Source organism: Lepisma saccharinum, chromosome 17 (genome assembly GCF_977018435.1).
Source record: "Lepisma saccharinum chromosome 17, izLepSacc3.1, whole genome shotgun sequence".
In the NCBI taxonomy this organism is placed as follows: domain Eukaryota; kingdom Metazoa; phylum Arthropoda; class Insecta; order Zygentoma; family Lepismatidae; genus Lepisma; species Lepisma saccharinum.
The window spans coordinates 13,070,143-13,093,050 of NC_139245.1; the positions used below are offsets into that span (position 1 = coordinate 13,070,143).

Here is a 22,908-nt window from a genome sequence, read left to right on the forward strand (position 1 = left end):
AAAAGCCCTGTATATGTAATATGTCGTTAAAAAAAAGTACGCGTCAAATCTCCTGCATATGGCGATAGCCAATAGAAGCGCACTGCAGCGGTGCCATGTCGAAATCTCACACGGAAAAGAGACAGCGTGGTTGAGCGAACTAGGCAACGCCGCACGTCTGTGATTCGCTGGTGCTGTTCAGCCGTTCAAGGCCATATGCAGGAGATTTGACGCGCACTTATAACATAGTTCCAATAATGGCTATTTTTCTTGCAGATGATATATTCGCATAATTCTCTCTAATAGGTAGAAAGACAGTGTCCTAACCTAAAGTGGGGAGGGATGAAATCTATGAATTGGGAAGAGGTTCTGCACGTGAAGAGAAGACTGCACGTGTCACATTCCGCCGGGGGCGGGGGGGGTCATGATCGGTGAATCGGGAAGCAATTCAGGCAGTCTGTGAATTGGGAATCTGTGAACTGGGATGTCACCAAAATTGTGAGGAAGTTACATTGTATAGGAATACAATGTGAGTGTGTATGTGGGGATATATACTGTATGTCGGCCGTCTTGGCGCACACGTAATCGTAGAACCCTGAGTACGACGTTGAGTACCTAATGTTCAGCCTTCACCAAAAAATAAATCTTTGGCACGCCTCTGGCCAGCAACACGTGCTACAGCTCAAAATGTTAATGTCCTGAGACCACTACAGTTAACAATGCAAATTCATTAAAACAAACTTCAGAAGATTTATTTCCCCTCAAAAGTTACTAATCCTTTTACACAGGAAGAACGGATAGAACGAAGCTTTTATTGTTATGCAGTGACTTTAGGCCCAAACCGCTTGATGTCCCCTTTCATGATTCGTTCGTATATCTGGTGGCCAGCTACAACAGGAGCATCTTCGATGTCAGCTACAGGAGTCTTCAACACCCAAGAGAGGTAATTCTTTAATTCCGTGCTTTCTTCTGCAACAAAAGAAATGTTGGAGAATAGTATTAACTCAATGAATTAAAGAAAACAATGATTGTTATATCAAAATTTCTCATTTTCAAATAACTTACCAGAAGAAGTTCGGTCATAGTATTTTAAATGTAGCTTACTGCTCCATATGCTCTTCATCATATATGTAACATTACATTGATAAGGTTTAGGTGGCAGACCAGCCCTAGGCTGAACCTCGATCGCTTAATAAAGAAAATGTATTAGTTAGTCCAGTGTAAATTAAACTTTTGCTTTGAGGGGGTGGGTGCCAGAGGACGTCATACATTGCTGGATCTAAGTGTTAGTGCACTGGAATAATAATAATAAATGTTGAGAGGAAACAAGAGTTTGCAGAATTCTTGCTGGGAAACCTGATGGTACGAGACCTGCAGGAAGGCCAAGACGAAGATTGAGAGATAACGTTAATTGGTTTGATTTGCTTAAGTCCACTTTATGCACAGTAAGGCTAATCAGGACTGGACCTACAGTTTAGGGATCCGAACCACTACGTGTCTCCACCGGGTATGGAACCCGGAACCCCTTGATTACAAGGCGATGACGAGAGATAACATTAAGATGGACCTAAAGGAAATCGGTAAGGATGGAAAAGATTGGATTGATCTTGCCCAGGATAGGCACAGATGCAAGGCTTGTTGTAGTGCTTCAACCATAAACTTTCGGGTTTAGGAAGGCTAGGGAACTAGTTAGATAGTAAATTACTAATAGTAGTTACAAGAAAGCCTGATAATATAGCAAAATCTACACATTAGTTTAAGCTTTTTAAATAAGTATTTTAAAATTGATTATTTTGATACATAGATTTTTAATTAAACGATTATTCTTTTATTAAAAAAATGAATTAGTCGCCATGGAAATAACGAAATTTCCAAGAACAATAAATTTGTTGCCATGAGGAACAATTGAACATTCTAAAAATAATGAATTCGTCGCCAAAGACAGAATGAAGTTTCAAATAGCAATGTATCAGTAACCATGGGAACAACGAAATTTCGAATAACAATTGGTAGCGACAGAAACAAAGGAATTTTCAATAACGATGAATGGGTTACCACGGGAACAACTGAATTTTTAGAAAGAAATGAATAAGTCACAATGCAAACAATGAAATTTTATGCAACAATTAAGTTCAAATCGCCATGGAAACAATGGACTTTCCAATAACAATGTATTTGTCGACGTGGGAAAAATTGAACATTCAAAAACCAATGAATTAGTCCCTCTGAGAACAATAAATTTTCAAATAACAATGAATTGGTTACCAAGGGAACAATTTAATTTCCGAAAAATAATGACTAAGTTACTATGAAAACAATGATATTTCATATAGCAATGAATCAGTCGTCATAGGAATAATTGCGTATCGAATAACGCTGTACTTGTCGCTATGATAGCAATGATTTCAAATAATAATTTTAGTCACGATTAGAAGAATTGAATTTCCGAAAGATAACGATTAATCACCATGGAAACAATAGTATTTCAAATAGCAATGAATTAGTTACCATGGGAAATACTGAAATTGGAGTAACAATGAATTATTAAAACTTTATTCTCCCCTCTTGCAATCGAAACAAATAAATCAACAAATAAGAATTTGAAAATAGTGTCTGGAAAATACTATTTTCAGTGTAATAGAAAAGAAAACAGCCTATTACCACTGAATTGAAACTTATTGTGATATTAATCATTTCTGCAATATTCACAAGAGCAAGAACAACCCTCTCAAATTAAGGAGCTAAACTAACTAACTCTCTTAGTCTTTTTAAACCCGAAGGTTTATGGCTGCAGCAACAAAAGCCTTCCATCTGTCCCTATCCCGGGACAAGATCAATCCTACATTTTCCATCCTTAACAATTTCCTTTAGGTCCATCTCAATGATATCCCTCCATGTTCGTCTTGGTCTTCCTACTATTCTCTATTGTAGAACAACTGCTTTGAGCCGTGTTTGAGTTTGAATCCAACCAGCTGAGGACTCCTTGCTGTTTCTGCTACGAGAAATGTCACAGGTTTTATGTTCTGTGCATTTACAAATGTCGCAAGGTTTGTGAGTGTCCATTCATCAATTTCATCATATCATCACTCATCCTCATCTTCGAAATTAGCCAAAAGTGGCACAAAAGCGAAGTAAAATGAAGCAAATTAATTAAATCAATCAATCAAATCAAATGTCGCAAGAAAAAACAGATCACTTACGTAAGTGTGGATCCACAAATTGGAAAGCCGTTTTCAATTCGCGCATGGTTCTAGTTTCCTCCATATGTTCATCCACATCTAATTCACAAAGTATTTCATTCGCGTATTCCTCTTTTTCCTGCACCATCTGCTCTGCTAATTCTACGAACAACGGTCCCCTGAAACCAGCATCCGACTGAAAGATGGAAATAAAACTTTAGGTTATTCTGAGTAAACATTCGTTTCTATTCATGAATTTATTCATTTTATTGTCTTATATGTACCTACTATAGCTTTGTCTGGTCTTACGGCGGGCGGCCTGCATCTGACAAGGGAAGTGAGGAGCTGCGAACGTAGACCAACCAGACAACAGCGGTGTCGCCGAGACTTACGTATTTGCGGGACAAGGTGCTGCGCGCGCTTCGTTCTACAAGCTGCTGTGTTTCTCATCGCACTGGATTGGTCGCTTCCCCGCTCTCCAATTCTCTTTCCAGCATGTAGGGCGCCCACCGTAAGGCTAGACAAGAGCTATAGTGGTACACAAACTAGTCATCCACTCAGATATAGGGTGTCTCACAAGGACGGGACATTTTGAAACGGAGGTGTAGAGAAGTGTAGTTACAAGTGATGTAATCATGGAAAAGAATAGTACAGATGATGCCATTACATACATTATATACCGCTGAAGAGATGGGCAGGTTTATGTCTTGAGATGTCGTCCAGTAGATGAAGACCATTTCTGCGGAAACATCCCTGTAGTCATCGAAGGACATCCTGTATAACTCGACGTAACATGTTTACAGAAATCTCGGTGATTTCCTTATAGATCCTTTCGATTCGATCTGCTACAACTGAAGAATTGCTCAGATTTCTGTAAACATGTAACGTCGAGCTAGGCAGGATGTCCCTCGATGACTGCAGGAATGTTTGCTCAGAAATGGACGTCATCTTCAAAACATAAACCTATCCATCTCTTCAGCGATATATAATGTATGTAATGGCATCCTCTGTACTATTGTCTTCCGGTGGAGGCACATAGTGGTTCGGATACCACTATAAACCGTAGGTCCAGTCCCGATTAGCCTTACTGTGCATAAAGTGGACTTAAAAACACCAAATCAACCAACCAACTTTTCCTTTCCATGATTACATCTCTTGTAACTACACTTCTCTACACCTCCGTTTCAAAATGTCCCGTCTTTTTGAGACACATGTCATAAGCATACCTCTTTGAAAAGCTGCTCAAGAGGCAGGAAGTCTCCATTTTGCAGATTCAGCTGTTCGGTGGCTGCCTTGAGGAGCCTGTCCAGAAAATCTTGGCTTCTGAGAGGGAAGAGCACTGACGCCACCATGCGAAAGGTCTGGGGAGCTACTGTTCCCGCTTCGGCCGTGCTTCCTTCCAACTAGAAAACAAAATAAAAGGAGGAAAAATCAATAAGAATCGATTTATCGGCTTTTCATATGTACAAGATACGAGTATCAAAGTGTGCCAATTAATTGCTTTAATAAATTAAATATTAATACTGTTTGAAACCAGGTTTGTATTTTTGGATATTGTACATCATCTGTCTTTCTTTAGCTTAATCGCAACGAGGATGAATGTGAAATAGATGATGAGACAAACTAACACTTACCATGCCTTATCAAGGACCCTAATTTAGGCCCCCCTGGCGTCTTTGTGTATCGTGCTAACTACTCCTAAAAATTATAATCGTTATGACTGTTCGTACTAACCCATCCTTAATATCAGTGGCGTATACTGAATCCAATACCTGGGCTGCCTCACTATGTCACGTGGTCCTAGGCTATGAATAGAAATAAGGTTACCAACTCCTTAGAAATCAGGTTGCCAACTCATAATAAATCAGGTTGCCAACCCATAAGAAACCAGGTTGCCAACTCATAAGAAATCAGGTTGCCAACTCATAAGAAATCAGGTTGCCAACTCATAATAAATCAGGTTGCCAACTTCAGAATCACCATCATCATCTCACTGATATGAATAACTTTATTTACAATTTCTGATCGATTTATCTCCTGTATTTTATTCTCTTGACTTCAGACTTCGCAGGTAGCCTAGCTAGCCTGGAATATACGCTCCTGCTTAATGTATTATAGTTAATTGAATAAACTGTTTCACAAGAAATGGGTATTATTACTGAGTACTTTCACAAAATTATAGTTATTCTTCCTTCCTCCTTATTATTACACGTATGTCCCTGCAAGTTTTTAGACAACAATAACCCCACGTGTTTCTCTTGCAAGAACAGTCTAATGGTAATCTGGCCACTCTAGGTACATCAAGCATAATCACACGTACAATTTATTTTTGATTTGATTTGGATATTTTGCGTTGCTTTTCTTCAATATTTGGATAATGCGACTATGAAGATTATTGATTAAGGTAGATGAACCAATGCTGGCACTGGTTAAGCTTCCAGGCCAATTTACAACCTTTGTCAGAAAAGTTCCAGGACTGATTTTTTTATTCTTTACCTGTGATATTCAAACACAAGAAATGGGTGTTATTCAGTCACCTGATATGTGTTCTGAATAGAAATGGCCTTGGAAGTGTTTCCATGTAAACACACTAGGTGGCAGGGCTGTGCTTAGCAGCCCACTGTTTGGCTTGTTGGCGCATTTAGTTGGAAGTTACACAAGTGTCGTGATGGACGTGCATTCCGAGCAGAGAGTTAACATTAATTTTTGTGTTAAGCTGGAAAACCCCTAGTGAAACATGGAATATGATACAGCAAGCATTTGGTGACAAGGCATTATATCGAGAAGCCGTATCTTTGAATGGCACAAAGGTTTCGGAAAGGCAGAGATTCAGTGCAAGATGATCCAAAGACAATGATGATCTTATTTTTTCATGCTAAAAGTTTGGTGTACCATGAATATCATCCTGAAGGACAAACGATAAACAAAAACCTTTATATTGACGTCCTGAAACATTTGCGTCAAGCAATTCTGCGGTGTCGTCCTGATTTGTGGGCATCTGGGCAGTGGTTCTTATTGCACGACAATGCAAGGCTACATACTGCTTTATCACTGCAGGAATATCTGGCCAAGCATCGTATCTCTGCTCTACCACATCCCCATATTTACCCGACAAGTTACCGTGTGATTATTTTTTTGTCTCTCAGTGTGCAAACACCGCTGAAAAGGAAGCGTCATGAGAATATTGGTAGCAATCCAAACGGTTTTGTGACAGATGTGATGAGAAGCATCCTAGATGAAGTTTTCCCTGCTTGCTTTCATGATCTCCAGAAACGGTGGCAGGGCCATTAGTTCCTAAGTTGAATAATTTTTTTTTTACGAGCTCAGTCCTGGAACTTTTCTGACAAAGGTACAAATCTCTAATGAGAGATACATTTCTGAAATTAAAAGAAATAACTCTTATAACTAATTAACAACGTGTATCAAATGGATATTTTGTAACATTGCTTGTAACTTTAAAAAAAATACACGTGTTCCCAGAGTGGCTCATGGGTTCCAAAGGTAGATCACGGTTTATAGTTGGCTTAGAAAATGATGCTTGTGCTCAAGAAAATTCCTGTTCATTTTCGTTTCTACATCTTATTAGAGAAAATTGTTGGTGTCAAACGTTTGATTGTTGAAATGCATTATACACATTAACGACGAATATCCGCCCTCCGTGGAGGACTGCTCTACACAATCCCCTGGACGCCAGGGGGTCCACAATAACTTAAATAAAATGGCTGCTGGCAGTCCGAGACAGTTCGTTTTCTGCATGGCGCACCTTGGGAGGACTGGGTATATTAATGTAGTGCCATTTGTTAGCTGTGTTATATACTAATATGATTTGGGAATACGGGCTACCTTTGGCTCGCCTACCTTATTAGATGATATGATATATAAGAAATCACAAACACATAGGGACAGCACGCCATTGCGCAAAGAACACAGAGGATTATACTAGTTATTGCTCCAGGCACCACAGTCTGCAAAAAATGCCGTCCGAGGTTTACTGTGTGGAAGAGGGGTTGACATTTGAAATCTTTACCAGAAGATCATCCCCTTACAACGCTGTTCAGTTTATTGGTTTTGGTCTTACATGTTTCTTCATTGCGGCGTTGTAGCTCATGTTCGAATTTTCAAATATTGAAAATATTTGTCACATATCCTTGTAAAAAGAAATATATATTTTAAGGAAATCTAAATTTATTTTTTAGTCATTCGATTAGTTAGTTCATCATCCGAATGTGTTTTCGCTGAGTAGGCGGTGGTGGAAGAGGAAAGTGAGGTATATTGAGGATCATACGTTTGCTAGATCATATCACAATATATAATAACTATTATGCCTTCCCGATGGCTTGGTATTACCGTTTTGGTCTCGTCGTCCTGTAATCAAGGCGTTTCGGGTCCAATGCGAGGTGATTTGATTATGAGTTTAAAGTCCACTTTATGCACAGAGAGACTTAAGAAATCGACCTAGTTGGCAAAGTGGTTAGCACAGCACACTATGACGCCAGGAATTTCTAATTCAAATCCTGGGTAAGACATGGATGTTTTAGTTTCTCTGTCGTGAATAAAAGAAATAGGGAATTAAGTCAAATTGGTATATGAGAAGACGAGAGAAGAGGCGCACTTTTGAACTAGCTACGAAGTTTCCGGGTTCGAATCCTGACCTGGTCAAGGGTGTTGTTTGTGAGTGTCCCTTCACCAGTTTTATCTAATCATCACTCATCTTCACCGTCGAGATTAGTCAAAAGTAGCCTTTTCTTTGACACTTTTCAATAGTGGACTTTCTTACTCTCTTGATGGTTGTACGTTATAGAGAAGTTCCACTGTATTGCTCTGCTCTTACGATACACAGTTGAGGCCCACAATTTTACATCACACACTTACCTTTGGGTCTGTTTTCTATTGCCTTCCTTGAGCAGAAATTGGACTTTAACAAAATTCAGAATTACATTATGTGCTTCAGTAGATTACCACTACTAACTAAATAAAAAAAAATAATTGCTACACATTTTTCAATGTCTTATTTCTCATTTACTTACTCAATTACAATGTGAGAAATAAGTCTTTCTCTAAAGTGCTGTCATATTGTGTTTCGGCATGGAACATTATCTAATTTAAGTAGAACAAAATTAAATATTTCACGCTAAGATAAATCTTCGGATGCAATTATTTTCGTTTCTATGAAAACGAAATATACGGAAGACGAACTGCATTGTTTCAACAATAACCACGGTTATTTGATGCACGTAATTTGACACAACACTTAATCGTTTCCGAAATATTTAATTATTGTCCTATCTCAACAAAAATAGATATAATTTCTGATAAGCTTTGGATACATTTTAGATTGTATGTAGGTTCTACGTTCCTTTTAATCCCATACCAAAAATGACCCAAATTACCCATAATCTTCAATCACGGTATTACTGTATTTTCAGGAGAGGCCCAGCCTTTGATAAAGTGTGTTGGAAAATTGTTAGGTAAAGTAGCAACTTGTAATGTGTCTGTCATGTATCATTTGTGATACATTCTTAAAATACTGCTAGGGTTTCCCGATGGCGCAGTGGCAGCGTCGTCACCTTGTAATCAAGGAACCTCGGGTTCGAATCCCAGTGCAGGCGCATAGTGGTTCGGATCCCACTTTAAACTGTAGGTCCAGCCCCGATTAGCCTTACTGTGCATAAAGTGGATTTAAAAGACCAACTAAATTATTCAATCAAAATACTGCTTTTGAAACAATACTACCGAACTCATATAGAAGAAAATGAATGATTCTCGTGTCGTTACACAACATGTGCAAAATGTAAAATTCGCGAGAAACACTAATAATCACGTAAAATGCTAAATTTACATTAATTTCTACTTAACATGAATGATAAATGTGTTTACAATGTCACTTTTTCCACTTGTAAATACAATTCCGAGAAACAATTAATGTATTATCGCGAAATATAAGGACCACAGATTTAGGGTATATGCGGAAATTGATTTTAGTGGTATTCCCTTGCACAGCATGAAAATAAGTAAATGCCAGTAAAGAATAGATAATATTATTTTTCTAATCCAGCACTCCAAAATGTGTTTAATAATGACTTCTTTCGTTTCTGTTCAAATCTGCACCAATGGAATTGACAGATGATAAAATTCCTGAGAGAAAGTTAATCCCTCACTAACAGCTGAACTTTCGTATCAGCGCCAGAAATTCAAATAGCGTTGAAGAGATCGAAAAGTTCAATGGAGAAAACCAAATTGGTAACAACTACTGAAAAGAAAACACTGCGTTACCTCCAGAGCCTCCATTCTATCCCTGAGGCACTTGTGAAGGAGTTTTATGTCCCTTTGGTAGCTGTAATAGATCTTTTCGTCATAGTCCTCCATCAGGATTCCATAGAACAATCCGATCTGGAAATTTGCGTTCTTCAACCTGGAGCAACCGTCCATCAGTGCGTAGATCCACTCGTATCGCAGGATGGGAAGGTGGTACCTAGAGTAAAACCAATATTCACATAGATTTATGAAACAAAGAAATGCAAATCATATGGCGTGTCTTTTCTTATTCGCGTGTCTCTATTTTATAAACGTTTTTATACATCACACGGGTGTCTCTCTCAACAGCTATACCATGAACGTAAAGATAGTATGCCGTAATAATATTACCTTTACTTCTTTACAAAATAAGATAATAATATCTACGGCAACAATTACAAGAAAGAGAAAGAACAAGATAAACGTTTAAGTATCTTCACAACAAAATATCATTTTGAAGTAGTACTAAATGTTTCATCCCATTAAGAACAGTGAGAAGATGTATGAGTGTACCCCCCCCCACTGCCTCTTTAAGTAACCCAACCAAGTCTACAACAGACCAGCCCCCAGGGGAGGGGGGGTTGACGGGTTATCAGGGGGCTTTGTAGACCAAGTCCATTTTCGAAAGTTTAGCAACATGAAATGAAGGTAAATTATGTGTGAGGGGGGAGGTCATCAAATTACTGTAAAACATAAAATTTAGAAATATCATGCAAATACTACCGTTTTTTCTATATCTTCTAAAACTTTTCTTTAAGTGTTACTTTACTTCTTCTGACATCATCCCTTACTACACACTCCATACTAGTTTTGATAATACAGACATTTATATCATACAAGAACCAATACACAACATTCAATCATAGTGCCTACAGTACATTCCATCCCTGCCCGAAGCATTAAAGCTCCCCTTCCTTCCCAAAAATTGAGAGCTGTTGACCTTTGACATAGATGTGGAAGAGGCAGCGAAGGTACAGATAAAAAAGCCCCCTTAAAAAATAACTTTCAAAAGTCTGGAGAAACTTCTACCTAGACTTCGGCTCATAAACAAGATGAATGAAACTGCTATCTGCATTTTCACTTTTCACTGCAAACAAATTATACAAAAAATAGTTTTACCTAATGACCTAATTTCGAGGAGGCTGACCCTAGTGCTAACCCCCTTCCCTCCCCCCGGCCCCTGCCTGGCTACGGGCCTGCAACAGACACGAGAAACTTGGCAATTCTACGAACTCTTGTCTCAAATATGTATACATTTTAATTCAATATTGACAATGTAATATAAACTGGCGTCAGAAAGGTGTGGGGATGGGAGGCATCCCACCCTATTAGCCCATAAATACGCATCTCTTGTATATACACACATGTCCATGCAGGTAGGCACACATGAATACGTTCAAACATAAAAACTTGTAGTTCTTCTTATATTTTACGTCGCTTTTGTCTCTTAAGACTATACGTGACGATGAAGGAGGATGGTTAGATGACACTGATGAATGGATACTCACACGAATAAAAACCCATACCCATGACAGGGCCCGAACCTGAAACCTTTCTGTGGCCAGAGTATGAGTCGATAATCTCAGCCACCTAAGCGGCAATCTTGAAAAATACACGACGTGTCTTATTCTGATGCTAATAAAATATATTTGGAATGAAATTTAGTTCTAATGCCAAGTTCCACTTCATAACAAAAGTTTATCAATTCTCAATATCGATGAACTGGTATAGCAAAACACATGATTACTGCCAAAGAGTAGATTTAAAATGCAAATGCATTTTTTATGATTAATTATGAAAATACATCTCAAATACCTTTGAATAAAATAGGTGCCGACAAATTCCTTCAGACTAGTAGGCATTGGTATTTTATCTTTCTCCTTCCAAATATCGTTGATGAGTATGAGAATATCGTTCATCTCCAATTTCCTGTTTCTAATAAATCCTTCGTACCTCAAAAATGGGGGAACTTCCGGGCCAGTGCCCTGAAACATTAAAAATGAAAACCACATAAATTGCACTACACACACACACATACATGTGAGTGTGTGTGTATGTGGTTAGAGCTTCTCAATGATTTTGTGTGTGGATGGATATATATATCTACATAACATTGAAATTACTTAAATTTGTTATAACAAAATATCAGGCAGAATTGCATTTAACACATATGACTCATGACTGGTACTTTTAACACGAATCTGATTACCTGAAGATCATACAAATGTAAATTTTAAGAATATAATAAAGTACGAGTATATTTTAAAAAAATCAATACCATTTCAATCAACAGTTACGTAGACAAGGATCAATTGATATAATTTATATTCATGTATGCCAGTATTTGGTATAACCTTTCACTACATCAAATCTTATCTTTAGTAATAGTTTTTAACTAAGCGATATGTATTCGTATAAACTGATTTCAATTGCTGACTTGAGTAAATAATTCTTGCTGAATAATTGTAATATGTTTATGTATTCGTCTAGCCTACCAAATTTCACAATTAGTGGTTTCTGAGATATTGATTTGTTTGCATAATGTTGAGTAGAGCCAAACGAGTAAATATATTTCTCACTTATCGCTAAGTTTATTTGTTAACTCGCAAGGGTAACATAGACGGTAGTTTGGATAATTGATGAAAGTGTAGAAGTGTTGAAATGTGATACTTTTTGAACTTTGTTGAAATATCTTATATACGTATATATACATATATGCCTGTCACAAATATTACCTAGGTACAAGTTAAGCATGTAGTGCTTAGTGTGGACCGTCTTCACAAGTAATATATACATTCAAAACCATGGCTCATACGATTTTCCCGCCAAATCATATAATATGTGGGGGCGATTAGGGGAGACGAGGGGGTCGTTGCTTCCCTTGTCTGCCAAGAGAAAGTCCTTTCCTCTCAGTTTTGGTACCCAATTGCCGCCACTGCATGTAATCTTACTTTCTTCAATTCATCTAAAATTGTTCTAGTCTTTCTACTGTTGTTATCTTTCACCCAAATTTTCATTTTCTCTAGTATTGTTGCCTCTAGTCCCTCATGCTTTTTGTCGTAATTTTTGTGCTCTCTTTTGCTTGTCATTCCCCGAGTATTACCCTCGCATTTTGTCTTTCTTTATGTATCTTTTTCTTTCTTCACTCTTTTGTCCCCCTCTCTGTTTCTCCTCTTATTTCCATCATTCTCCATTCCTTTTCTAACTTTTTAATCCTATTCTCTTTTCTCGCTCTACGTTTCTGCCCTCAATGTGGTTGGCATTCATGATTTTGGTATTTCTTGTTTCTGTTGTTACATACATGTCCTCCTTAACAAATATTGACACTACTTTCGAGACCAACCTTTTACTTCTCCGAAATCATTTTGCGTAGCTTTTTAATGCATTGGATAAGCCCTACTTTTTCTCCGTATTTCAATATTACTCTCTCTCTCTCTTTCTCTCCCGTCCTCTCTCTCTTTCTCCTTCTCCCTGATGCTTAGCTGTGTGTGATGGAGTCCTCCCATTGGCCTCTTATATCAACCAAATACATCAAATACGCAAGAAAAAAATGCAGAAGGAGACATGTGACGTTATGAAATTTCTAGGTGTAACGTTGCTATTATTTTTCTACAGACAGTGAAGCATAAACAGTGTAATGACAGTAATCAAGACAAAAATAGGGTTTGTTTGTCTCACAAACAATTTCAGCCATAAGATCAGCCAAAATGACGGTTCTAAATATTTAAACGAACCTATACAAGTAGCAATATTCATGAATCAAATCCGTCACCCCTTACTCGGAGACTTATAATGTCATATTGATTTAAAACAATATTTTCTTCCCTTCAATACATTCCTGTCCAGAACTCTAATAAGCATTAGAGTCGAATTACTTTCGGAACATCTCCAGCGGAGTACGCGAGTCTGTCTAGCGAGCCTAGTGGGCGTCTAGAGCCTGAGCAGGGGGCTTAGCGATATGTTCTGGGTTGAGATGACGTCAGCGGCTCGCTTCGTTGATTGGTTGCTTCGAGAGTTGTGACTCGTTCCGAAGCTTCTAATGCATAACAGCTAAAGATGTTATGGAAATAATCTCCCTCTAACTACTATCTCTTATTTGGGAGACCCCAGCAGAGTGTATTTTCACTTACACTTCATCAATGGCGAGACAAATCTGTGATTGTGTGAAATATGACATTGTGAAGTAGTAAATGATTCAACTTTGAACATTTTATACAATATTTATTTTTAATTCTCAGAATAAATATAACACTTTTGCACACCTTTACATTTTCTAGTTTAGATTACATCTCATAATATGTTTAATTTTCTTTCAAAACGAAATTTCTTCTACTTCTGATTGAGAAAAAAAACTGCAGTGAGTTCAAAATTCTTCCTTCCAAAAGCAACGAACCGGATAATTACGTTCAAGTATAGGGGCTACCAATGTCATCTGTCGCAACCTGAAAACCAATCATTCTTCTTAAAAGTACTCATTGTTTGTGAGTCTTATAAGATTTGAAATTTAATACAAAAATAGCACGAATTGTTTGCAAAAAAATTAATGGCAACTTTTTTCATTTTCATTTACAGATATGGCATGAGAAAGCTTCGTAGATCTTTTTGTTAAACATAAGCTTTGCTTGTTTTTACTCATATTATATAGTAATTGTGAAAACTAGGTAATTAGTATTCTTAGGACTGTTTTCTTCACAGATGATTGAAAAATGAAACATCCATAATTTTTCAGACAATTAATTTTAACTGACTTAGAATATAATATTGTTTGTATCCATTATTAGTAACACTTGAACAGAAGAAATGTGAGAAGCTGAAACATTGTCAGTAATAATGTTTCTCTGGAATTTAGCAGTGAATAAATACCCTTACAATTTTAAAAAAAACTAATAAACAATTCATACACTCACCGTACGTTTATCATTTTACTAAAGTTATATTAGTGGTACGTGCCTTGATTTTATGGAGAATAATGAAATGTAATTGTTTTAGGGAAAACAACATTTTCAGATCTTCCAATGGCAACAACTTTGATTAGTGTTACAGTCAGCATAAAGGTATTCTACAGTGCATTATTTACATTAGGCACTCTTCCTTGAGCAAGAAAGCATTGGTGTCGTCTCTACCATGCAGGCTCTAGTGGTGTCCGAGCTTAAAATAAGTCAGTAGTAAATATTAAAGGTGCAACATTTTTGAGTTAGGGGTTATAATTTACTTTTGTTTGATACTTTTCAATATAATTTGTGGGATTGGAGGTGCACATCTTCCTGTTTCCCTCGTGTACGACGCACGATTGGGCGGGGAGAGAGGCAGGGAATTTTCCCATCCGGATTTTCTTTCTTAGGTTATATATTTCTAAATTCATGTAATGTAATATACCTTAGATAGAGTAAACTATCAGGTCAGAGCTGATGCCGATGTATCTGTAAAATGTATCGGTAAGAATTCATCTACCGATACAAACCGATATGTTTCCGGCATATTGGCCTTTCACAGGATCCGCAAGAATGCCGCTTGACAATTTCGCAGTGTCTAATTATCCTGGAAATTATGCAAAATTCAAACTTTCTTTTTAGTTTGTACCAATTTTGCACAAACTACAGAGCATTCCCTGACATTCGCTACGAGACTCGAGACTCGCTACGAGCGGCCCGGCATCAGCGCTTGTCTTTTCCGGTGAACGGGTCCGCGACAGTCGCTAGAGTCGGCTATTAGAATTACAGTTTTCATATTGTGTACTAACCTTGACTACAGAAGGTGTTGAAAATGATATCCCTCTGCTGCAACACATTCCTGGCATCTCCGAAGGAAATTGGCATTTACACGTGCAAGTTCGTCTATTGTAATTCTCCCGATTTCTCGTACAATACTCTCTCTTAACTCACGGATGGTGTGCGGATTGTATTTGTATACTTTATTTTAGATTTCCCCATTTTTCTTTCCACTTTTATTCAGAACTCACCCTGTTACTCTACACTTCTTTACGATTTTTAATATAGTGGTCCTATGTGGAACTGGAACACCAGGAAATTTCGTTGCAAAACATCGTCGCACTTCTCCACAATTCCTCTTTCCGAAGTAACACTCGACAAGATAAATCCTTTGTTGTAATGTAAACTTTTGTCGTGCCATATTAAGCCACAATCTTCAACAAACTGACACAACACAACTTCCGAGGGAGGATTATACTGGCGTCAGTCTGCAACGTCAACAGAAAGAGAAAGAGAGCGAAGGCAGGGAGAGCGAAAAAAACAGACTGTAGCGTGCGACTGTCGCGGACCCCGTTCACCGGGAAAGACAAGCACTGATGCCGGGCCGCTTGCCGCCGAGTCTCGTAGCGAATGTCAGGGAATGCTCTGTATATTTTGTGATTACATAATATCTACTGTAATATTCTGATGCAATTCTTGAATATTCTAAAGCAAATTTCTTGATGCATATAATTGGAGAAGAAAATTTACACACAAATATTGATCAATATTTTAAACAATTTTTAATTATTGCAATTTTCAAGTATCTGTATCGGTGGGAATCGGTATCGGTTCAAAGTGGTATCGATTCAGCTTTATAAACTATGCTTCCATTTATATTGTGCTGACAGAATTTCTCTTTTGTTCAGTGAGAACATGAAAACAAATAAGCAATATTAACTCACTCTGCCCTGAAACAGTTCCACCGCCTCTCCTGTGGGGCGTCCACAAATCTCAAAGAGCAAGATGTCCAAGATATCTTTGCTGCTCTTCCCAGAAACTGTTTCCAGCCATCTTTCGGGACCGCCTCTGATAAACGCTGAACATCTGCAACAGAATATAAGACTCGTCATATTAAATATTGATTGATTTCTTTTAATTTACTTCGCTTTTCTGCCACCACTTTTGGCTAATCGCGAAGATTGAGATGAGTGATGATATGATAAAAGTGATGAATGGTCAATCAGGAACATCCATGTCGGGATTCAAACCCGGGACCCCATGCGCCTTAGCGGAGGCCGGCGTCATCTCAAATATGTGCGACCTCTGGTAGACAAGGATTCTGAATGTCGGTAACAATGATTTTTCAGTAACATGCGTCTTAACTGGACATTATATTCTGTCCGTTTCTTGTCCCAACACTATATTTTGTGACCAGGTGCTGGACTTTTAAGTTAGCAATGATCCAGTGCATTTACCACTAATCTACCTAATGTTATAGCACTCAACACTACTTATTTTCTTAGGAGTGGTAGCTGAAGTCAACTCCACAGGGCTCAATTAATCTCCCCATATACAGGGTGATTCTAAAGGTGGAACCCCATGCGCATGCGTTGCGCAGCTACCGCCTGGTGTTTTTCGGATGGGCGACTTTGGTGTTCCTTTTGACTTCTTTTGTTCCGCCTTTCTATCTTCACTGGTACTGGCTGTACAGCGGTGTGAAGTTCATTTTCACACGTTTTCGGCGTTGTCTAGCTTCTCACGGAGGCATCTCTCGTCAAAGTGGAAGGGGCACTTTCGTCTCTATTTCATCGGAGGTATATGTGGTTTTCGTTTGTACCCTGCCTTTAGAATCACCCTGTATATAAAAAAGAATGTATGTATGTGTGTGGGTGTGTGTGTGCATGTGTATATTTGTTTGTTCCGGCATAACTCTCGAACGCCTGGAGCAATTTCAACCAAACTTGGTATACGTATCACTTGCAACCTAAAAATAAATACTGTGGGGATAAGACACCCCTGGCACCCCTAGGGGTGAGGGTGGGAAGGGGTGACATGTAAAAATAATCGAGAACCACCGATATTAAATTCCGCACAAACATACATCCGTGACTCTATGCAATCCGCACAACGATAATGTTTCTCGGGTTGTCTAACATTCAGGCTGTGTTGCGAATGGAATCCGTAGTTTTCGTGGCACTCCCAATGCGGTTCAACTCCAAGTTCGTCACCTATCGGCATGGGGTGAGAGGGGTGAAAAATAAAATGCCACAAATGACCTAGATTAGTGTCGAATCCATATTTTTCGGAGTCGCTAAGCTAATTGGTGACATTCACGATCACATTTAAAATTAGTTACATTTTACACTATAGTTAGAATTCATTATTTTCCTCTCTAATACAAGATTGGGATAAATAAATACCCGGGCAACGCCGGGCGGCAATCAGCTAGTTGAAATTAAAAACAGTGTACAAGAATAGAGGAACAGTGAATGCTTAGAAATATTATTCTGTATTGTAATATAATTTTACGTATTTCGATGAGGAAATTGATTCATTGTGTACTTTTTATTATTTCAATGTATTGTTATAGTTATTCAAAATAACAGTAATGCACGCGTACCACTCGTCAAAACAGAGACAGAATATGGATATGATATCACCTTCCAAAGCAAGAATTTCGATTATAATCATACTACATGTTTTCCATTGGAGACAGAATGGATTTCCCTGATGTTTACTTTAGCTTTCTTTAAAAAGATTATAAGTGCAGTGAGAAGGGAATGAAGTATATAGTGATTATAAACATATAATTCAATGCTAAGTAAGTGGAATGCTTTTACATTCTATATTTACGAGTAGCTAATGTAGACGATGCTGTTCTAAGGGGTGTTTCAGAAATGTTTTCGTTTCTAAAACTATTAAAATAAATACTTACATTTTTTGTATAAAGATAAATTTATTACAAGAAAGCTTAAACATTAAATTTTTATTTGTGGAAAAGAGTATTGGACAAATGATGACCGTTCATAGTTTCACATTCAATTATTCTTGAACTAAAGTTTTCGATCACTCTCCTCACTAACAGACTGGCGCACACGGTCAACGTTTCTGTTCGATCTTGATGATCTTGGACGTCCCGGCGGTTTACTCGTCATAGTGCTTCCAGTATTTTCAAACTTTCTCACCCAATATTTAATTAACTTTGCGCTTGGGACGTCTGTCATTCCTGCCAGGTTATAATGATGCCGGTACAAACGACGCACAACAACATAACAATCATTATTTTTATAAAACGCACGAACACAAAAAGCACGTTGCTGCTCCGTAAAACGCTCCATGACAACTAAATATTAACAATGTTGCCAAGCGTTTGCGATCTATCTAATTTCTCCGTAATGTGCGAATTGTCCCAGAGGGCGGATTCAAAAACGAAAATATTTCTGAGACATCCTTTACAAGCAATATGGCCCTCGGTGTGTGCTCCAAATATTTTTGGAGAGGTATAAATATGTTCCATATATCACTTACTTGCTCCATTCTGGTCTAGGTGTAGCTACGCCTCTCATATTCTCTGCATTCGTTAGCAACTCACTGTTCTCTTTCTCCAACAGACGGACCTTTTCTGTAAAGAAAAAATAGCTTGTTTTGAATAGTGTTAATAAAGACGTGTATGAATATTATCTCTCTCTCTCTCTCTCTCTCTCTCTCTCCACATGTACAGGGTGGGCCAAAAGTCACGAAGGGGTTATAAATGTGAATAACTTTTTTATTGATCATTAGTTTCCAATGAGATTTCACAGACTTGAAGACCAAGGATGGGAGATTGTTTACACTTGTGTGTGGAATATAATCTCAAGTAGGTGTCCGCCATCGATATCGAAACATGATTGACACTATTGTGCGTCCTGCAGTGGAGAACATGCCTGAGATGTGGTTTCAACAAGATGGGGCCACAGCACACACATTGCACGTGCCTCAATTGGGCTTCTGAGGACCATTTTCGGCCATCGCATCATCTCGACAAACACTGACATCAACTGGCCCTCCCGTTCGCCTGACCTCACTCCGCTTGATTATTTTCTTTGGGGCTTTCTGAAGGACAAAGTGTATGTGAACAAACCACAAACATTACAACAGCTCAAGGACAATATTCGTGCAGAAATACGGGCACTCGGACCAGAAGTGTTGACCCTTGTCATGCATCATGTGCTACACAGGGCCCGTATCTGTGAGGTCCATAATGGTGGACACCTACCTGAGATTATATTCCACACATAAGTGTAAACAATCTCCCATCCTTGGTCTTCAAGTCTGTTAAATCTCATTGGAAACTAATGATCAATAAAAAAAGTTATTCACAGTTATAACCCCTTCGTGACTTTTGGCCCACCCTGTATGTATGTGTGTGTGTGTGCACATGTTTATATAAACATAAATGCATATACGTCGACCTGCGTGGCGGAGTGGTTAGCGCAACGCACCGTGACGCCAGATATCCCAGGTTCGATCCTTGGGCAAGGTATGGATGCGTCATTGTGTTCGTCATCTATTTCATAAGTGCATCATTCATCCTCGTCGTTTCGATCAACGCAAAATTAAAAAAACGACGATAAATAACGAATATGTAAAGAAATACACGAAAACATGGTTATATTCAGACTAAACAAATTACACTGAAAAGCTAATCGCAACGTTATCAGCTTTTTATGTACTTCACAGTGTCATTCTGACGTCATCAGGTTGTTTGACGTCAACAAGGATACATGCATTAGTAATTGGATATCACAATGGTGAAATCACTGCACAGTACAAAAGTTCATCAACAACTTGAACTAATAATGAAACATGCATGCCATTCCGAATAAAACAACTTTGTATGTACATTGTATCTCAATTATGGCTACTGGCAGTCATTTTTTTTAACAGGACATAACTTAGATAGTTGTCTTATGTCCGGTATCAGGAAGGAACTTTAAAAAATATCATAAATATTTTACTTTTTTGTTTTCGGACATCGCGTAATTTGCATTAAGAAAATACGTATTTCGGTTGGAGAAGCAGAAAATCACAGGAATATTTGAAAGATTGACTCCTCAAAGAATTACACTGGGGAACAAAAAAAAGATTTTATTTTGCGGCATAAAGTTTAATAACAGTTTCAGCACACAAAACAGCTGTTATTGCCAATTGTATGATTGGTTCAGTTGAATTGACTCCAGTTATAAAAATAAACACACCATGGAAAATATCGGAGGTAAAATTACTCTACGCTTTTCTCGGTAATATCAAAATTTGATAATGGGCTGAAATTCCCATAATAAACTTATTTATTTATTTGTAAATTGTTGCTAGGCAACTTATGAAGCATTGCTAGGCAATATATCGGACACTCAACAAACCTTAAGGAAGAATACCAAAACATAAAAATGGTTTTAGAAAAAAATTGAATATGCTGAACATAAGTGGCTCGTGTGTGTGGATTTGAAGATGGTGATTTTTTTTACTAGGACAGCAAAGTGGGTACACAAAGTATTCCTGTATCCTATGTTTGTGGGATAGTCGTACTAGAGAAAAGCATTGGACGATAAAAGTTTGGCCCCCAAGGGAAAATATTAGTGGGAAAAGCTAATATTATTCATGAACCGCTGATAGATAGGGGCAAAATCATCCTTCCGCCACTGCATATTAAACTTGAGTTGATAAAACAGTTTGTCAAGGCCTTAGATACAAGTGGTGATTGTTTCAAATATATATGCCACACTTTTCCAGGACTAAGTATTGAAAAATTGAAGGCAGGAATCTTTGACAGACCACCACAAATTCGTACACTCATAAATGATGCCAATTTTACAACTTACATGTCTTACATCGAATCTGAGGCCTGACTGAGCTTTGTGTCCGTCGTCAAAAACTTTTTGGGGAATCACAGACCAGAAAAGTACCCCGACATAGTTGGAAATATGTTGAAAAATGTTGAGAAATTGGGAGCTAATATGAGTGTGAAGATACATTTTCTACATAGCCACATTGACAGATTCCCTGAGAACCTTGGTGATTTCAGTGAAGAATGGGGAGAAAGGTTCAATCAGGATATAAGGATAATGGAAGAAAGGTACCAGGGACGGTGGGATAGCCACGTGATGGCCGACTACTGTTGGAGCTTACAGAGGGATTGTCCTAAAAAGCAATACAGCAGGAAATCGTATAGAAAACGTTTCACATAGTTTGTTACTTCATTGTGTACATATTTTCTTAATTATTTTGATCATAGGCCTATATAAATTTATTTTTATAATAATGATTGTAATCACAAAAATAAATATTAAATTGTTGTTGGAAGTTCATTTATATGTATGTCTTATGTTTCCGCCATTTTGGTTTAGGTGCATTTATTTCATAAATTAGAGCCAATTCAGGAAATATATTATTATATCATTATTCAGGAGCATGAAATTGCCCTAAATTAGCTCTCAAACACTGTGCCGCAATTTCACTGTTCCCCAGTGTTATACTTGAAAATTTTGTACTTAGGAATTCGTAAACAATAATTCATTATTTTTAAACTGAAATTATTCAAGTTTTACATTTTTGTTAACATCTCGTGGTACAGCCTGGACGGCAGTTTGCAGACTAACGAGGATCTGGCGTCCGAACTTACATTCAGTATAATCCTCTTTAAAACTTGTCTTGTGTCCTGTCCATGTGTACTTGTGATTGTCTTTTCACCAATTTCATCTTATCATGGTTCATCCTCATCTTCGCGATTAGCCACAAGTGGCAGAAAAGTGGAGTAAAATAAAACAAATGAGACAACGAATAATTTCCTAGTAATATATATTATATACTGTGAATGATTGTGCCCTACATTTTGGGACAATGTGTCCTTAGTGACTCTTGTTCCATTTCCATTAATTTGAAATAATTCTATTTTTATTTAGCGTCGCTTATGATGAAATTAACGAAGGGACACTCAAAAAGCCCGGAATTCGCGACCAAGACCCCTGTTCGTAACACAAATTTCTATTTTTTCTCTAAATATGTATTTATGTATATCCTATTGACTACACCTAACAAACCCATTAAATATATTTAATACATTTGAATACATTCTATATATTATATCATGCATATTTATATTTTTAAATATATACAAGGTAACCAAAAACGTTCTTGCTGTTCTAGAGCAGTGATAAACAAAGAGCAATACAGTGGACGGTACGTACCAGTAGAATGACAGCACTATGTTCCTACGCGTCAGCAAAAATTTGATGCGGCTGGTGTTATGTTACATCCGGTGTAGCGGGGTACGAGCGATTTTATTGTTGAGTCAGCAGAACGTGTCTGATCACGTTGAAGACATCGGAAGCGGTGGGGGGAGGGGGTCAATGGATTTGTCACGTTGTTTTTTGATGTATGCTAACCTAACACGTGCGTATGTTTGTGTGTGTGTGTGTGTGTGTGTCTTTGGAGGAAATGCGCGCGCAACCATTGCGTATGATGCAAACACATGAAGAAATGATTTAAAGATGGCGCCGAAGGTGTTGTACCCCTAAAGTTTAGCGGCTAAGGTTATTGCTCTGTAAAACAAGAGGCGTCGAGGGTTCGATTCCTGGTAGTCAATATTGATTGATTGATAGATTGAGTTAGTTTTTTTTAAAGTCCGTTTTATGCACGGCAAAACTAATCAGGATTGGAGCTACAGTTGAAAAGTGGTGATTCGGACCACTATGTGCCTCCACCGAGTATCGAACCTGGGACCCCTTGAT

At 37.9% G+C, this 22,908-nt stretch overlaps 1 protein-coding gene across 1 annotated transcript in view; it reads right to left on the reverse strand.

The window, feature by feature from the left end:
• Nucleotides 1-742: 742 nt before the first annotated feature.
• LOC146001525 (translin-associated factor X-interacting protein 1-like) overlaps nucleotides 743-22,908 on the reverse strand; it is a 64,685-nt gene continuing 42,519 nt past the window's right edge. Inside the window, exons 7-13 of the mRNA XM_083138939.1 lie at nucleotides 18,671-18,764; nucleotides 16,105-16,246; nucleotides 11,268-11,437; nucleotides 9,432-9,630; nucleotides 4,385-4,561; nucleotides 3,180-3,354; nucleotides 743-948 (exon numbers count right to left, since the gene is read on the reverse strand). Of these exons, the coding sequence (XP_082995065.1) occupies nucleotides 797-948; nucleotides 3,180-3,354; nucleotides 4,385-4,561; nucleotides 9,432-9,630; nucleotides 11,268-11,437; nucleotides 16,105-16,246; nucleotides 18,671-18,764 (1,109 nt within the window). The 3' untranslated portion in view covers nucleotides 743-796. The remainder of the gene's footprint in view (nucleotides 949-3,179; nucleotides 3,355-4,384; nucleotides 4,562-9,431; nucleotides 9,631-11,267; nucleotides 11,438-16,104; nucleotides 16,247-18,670; nucleotides 18,765-22,908) is intronic.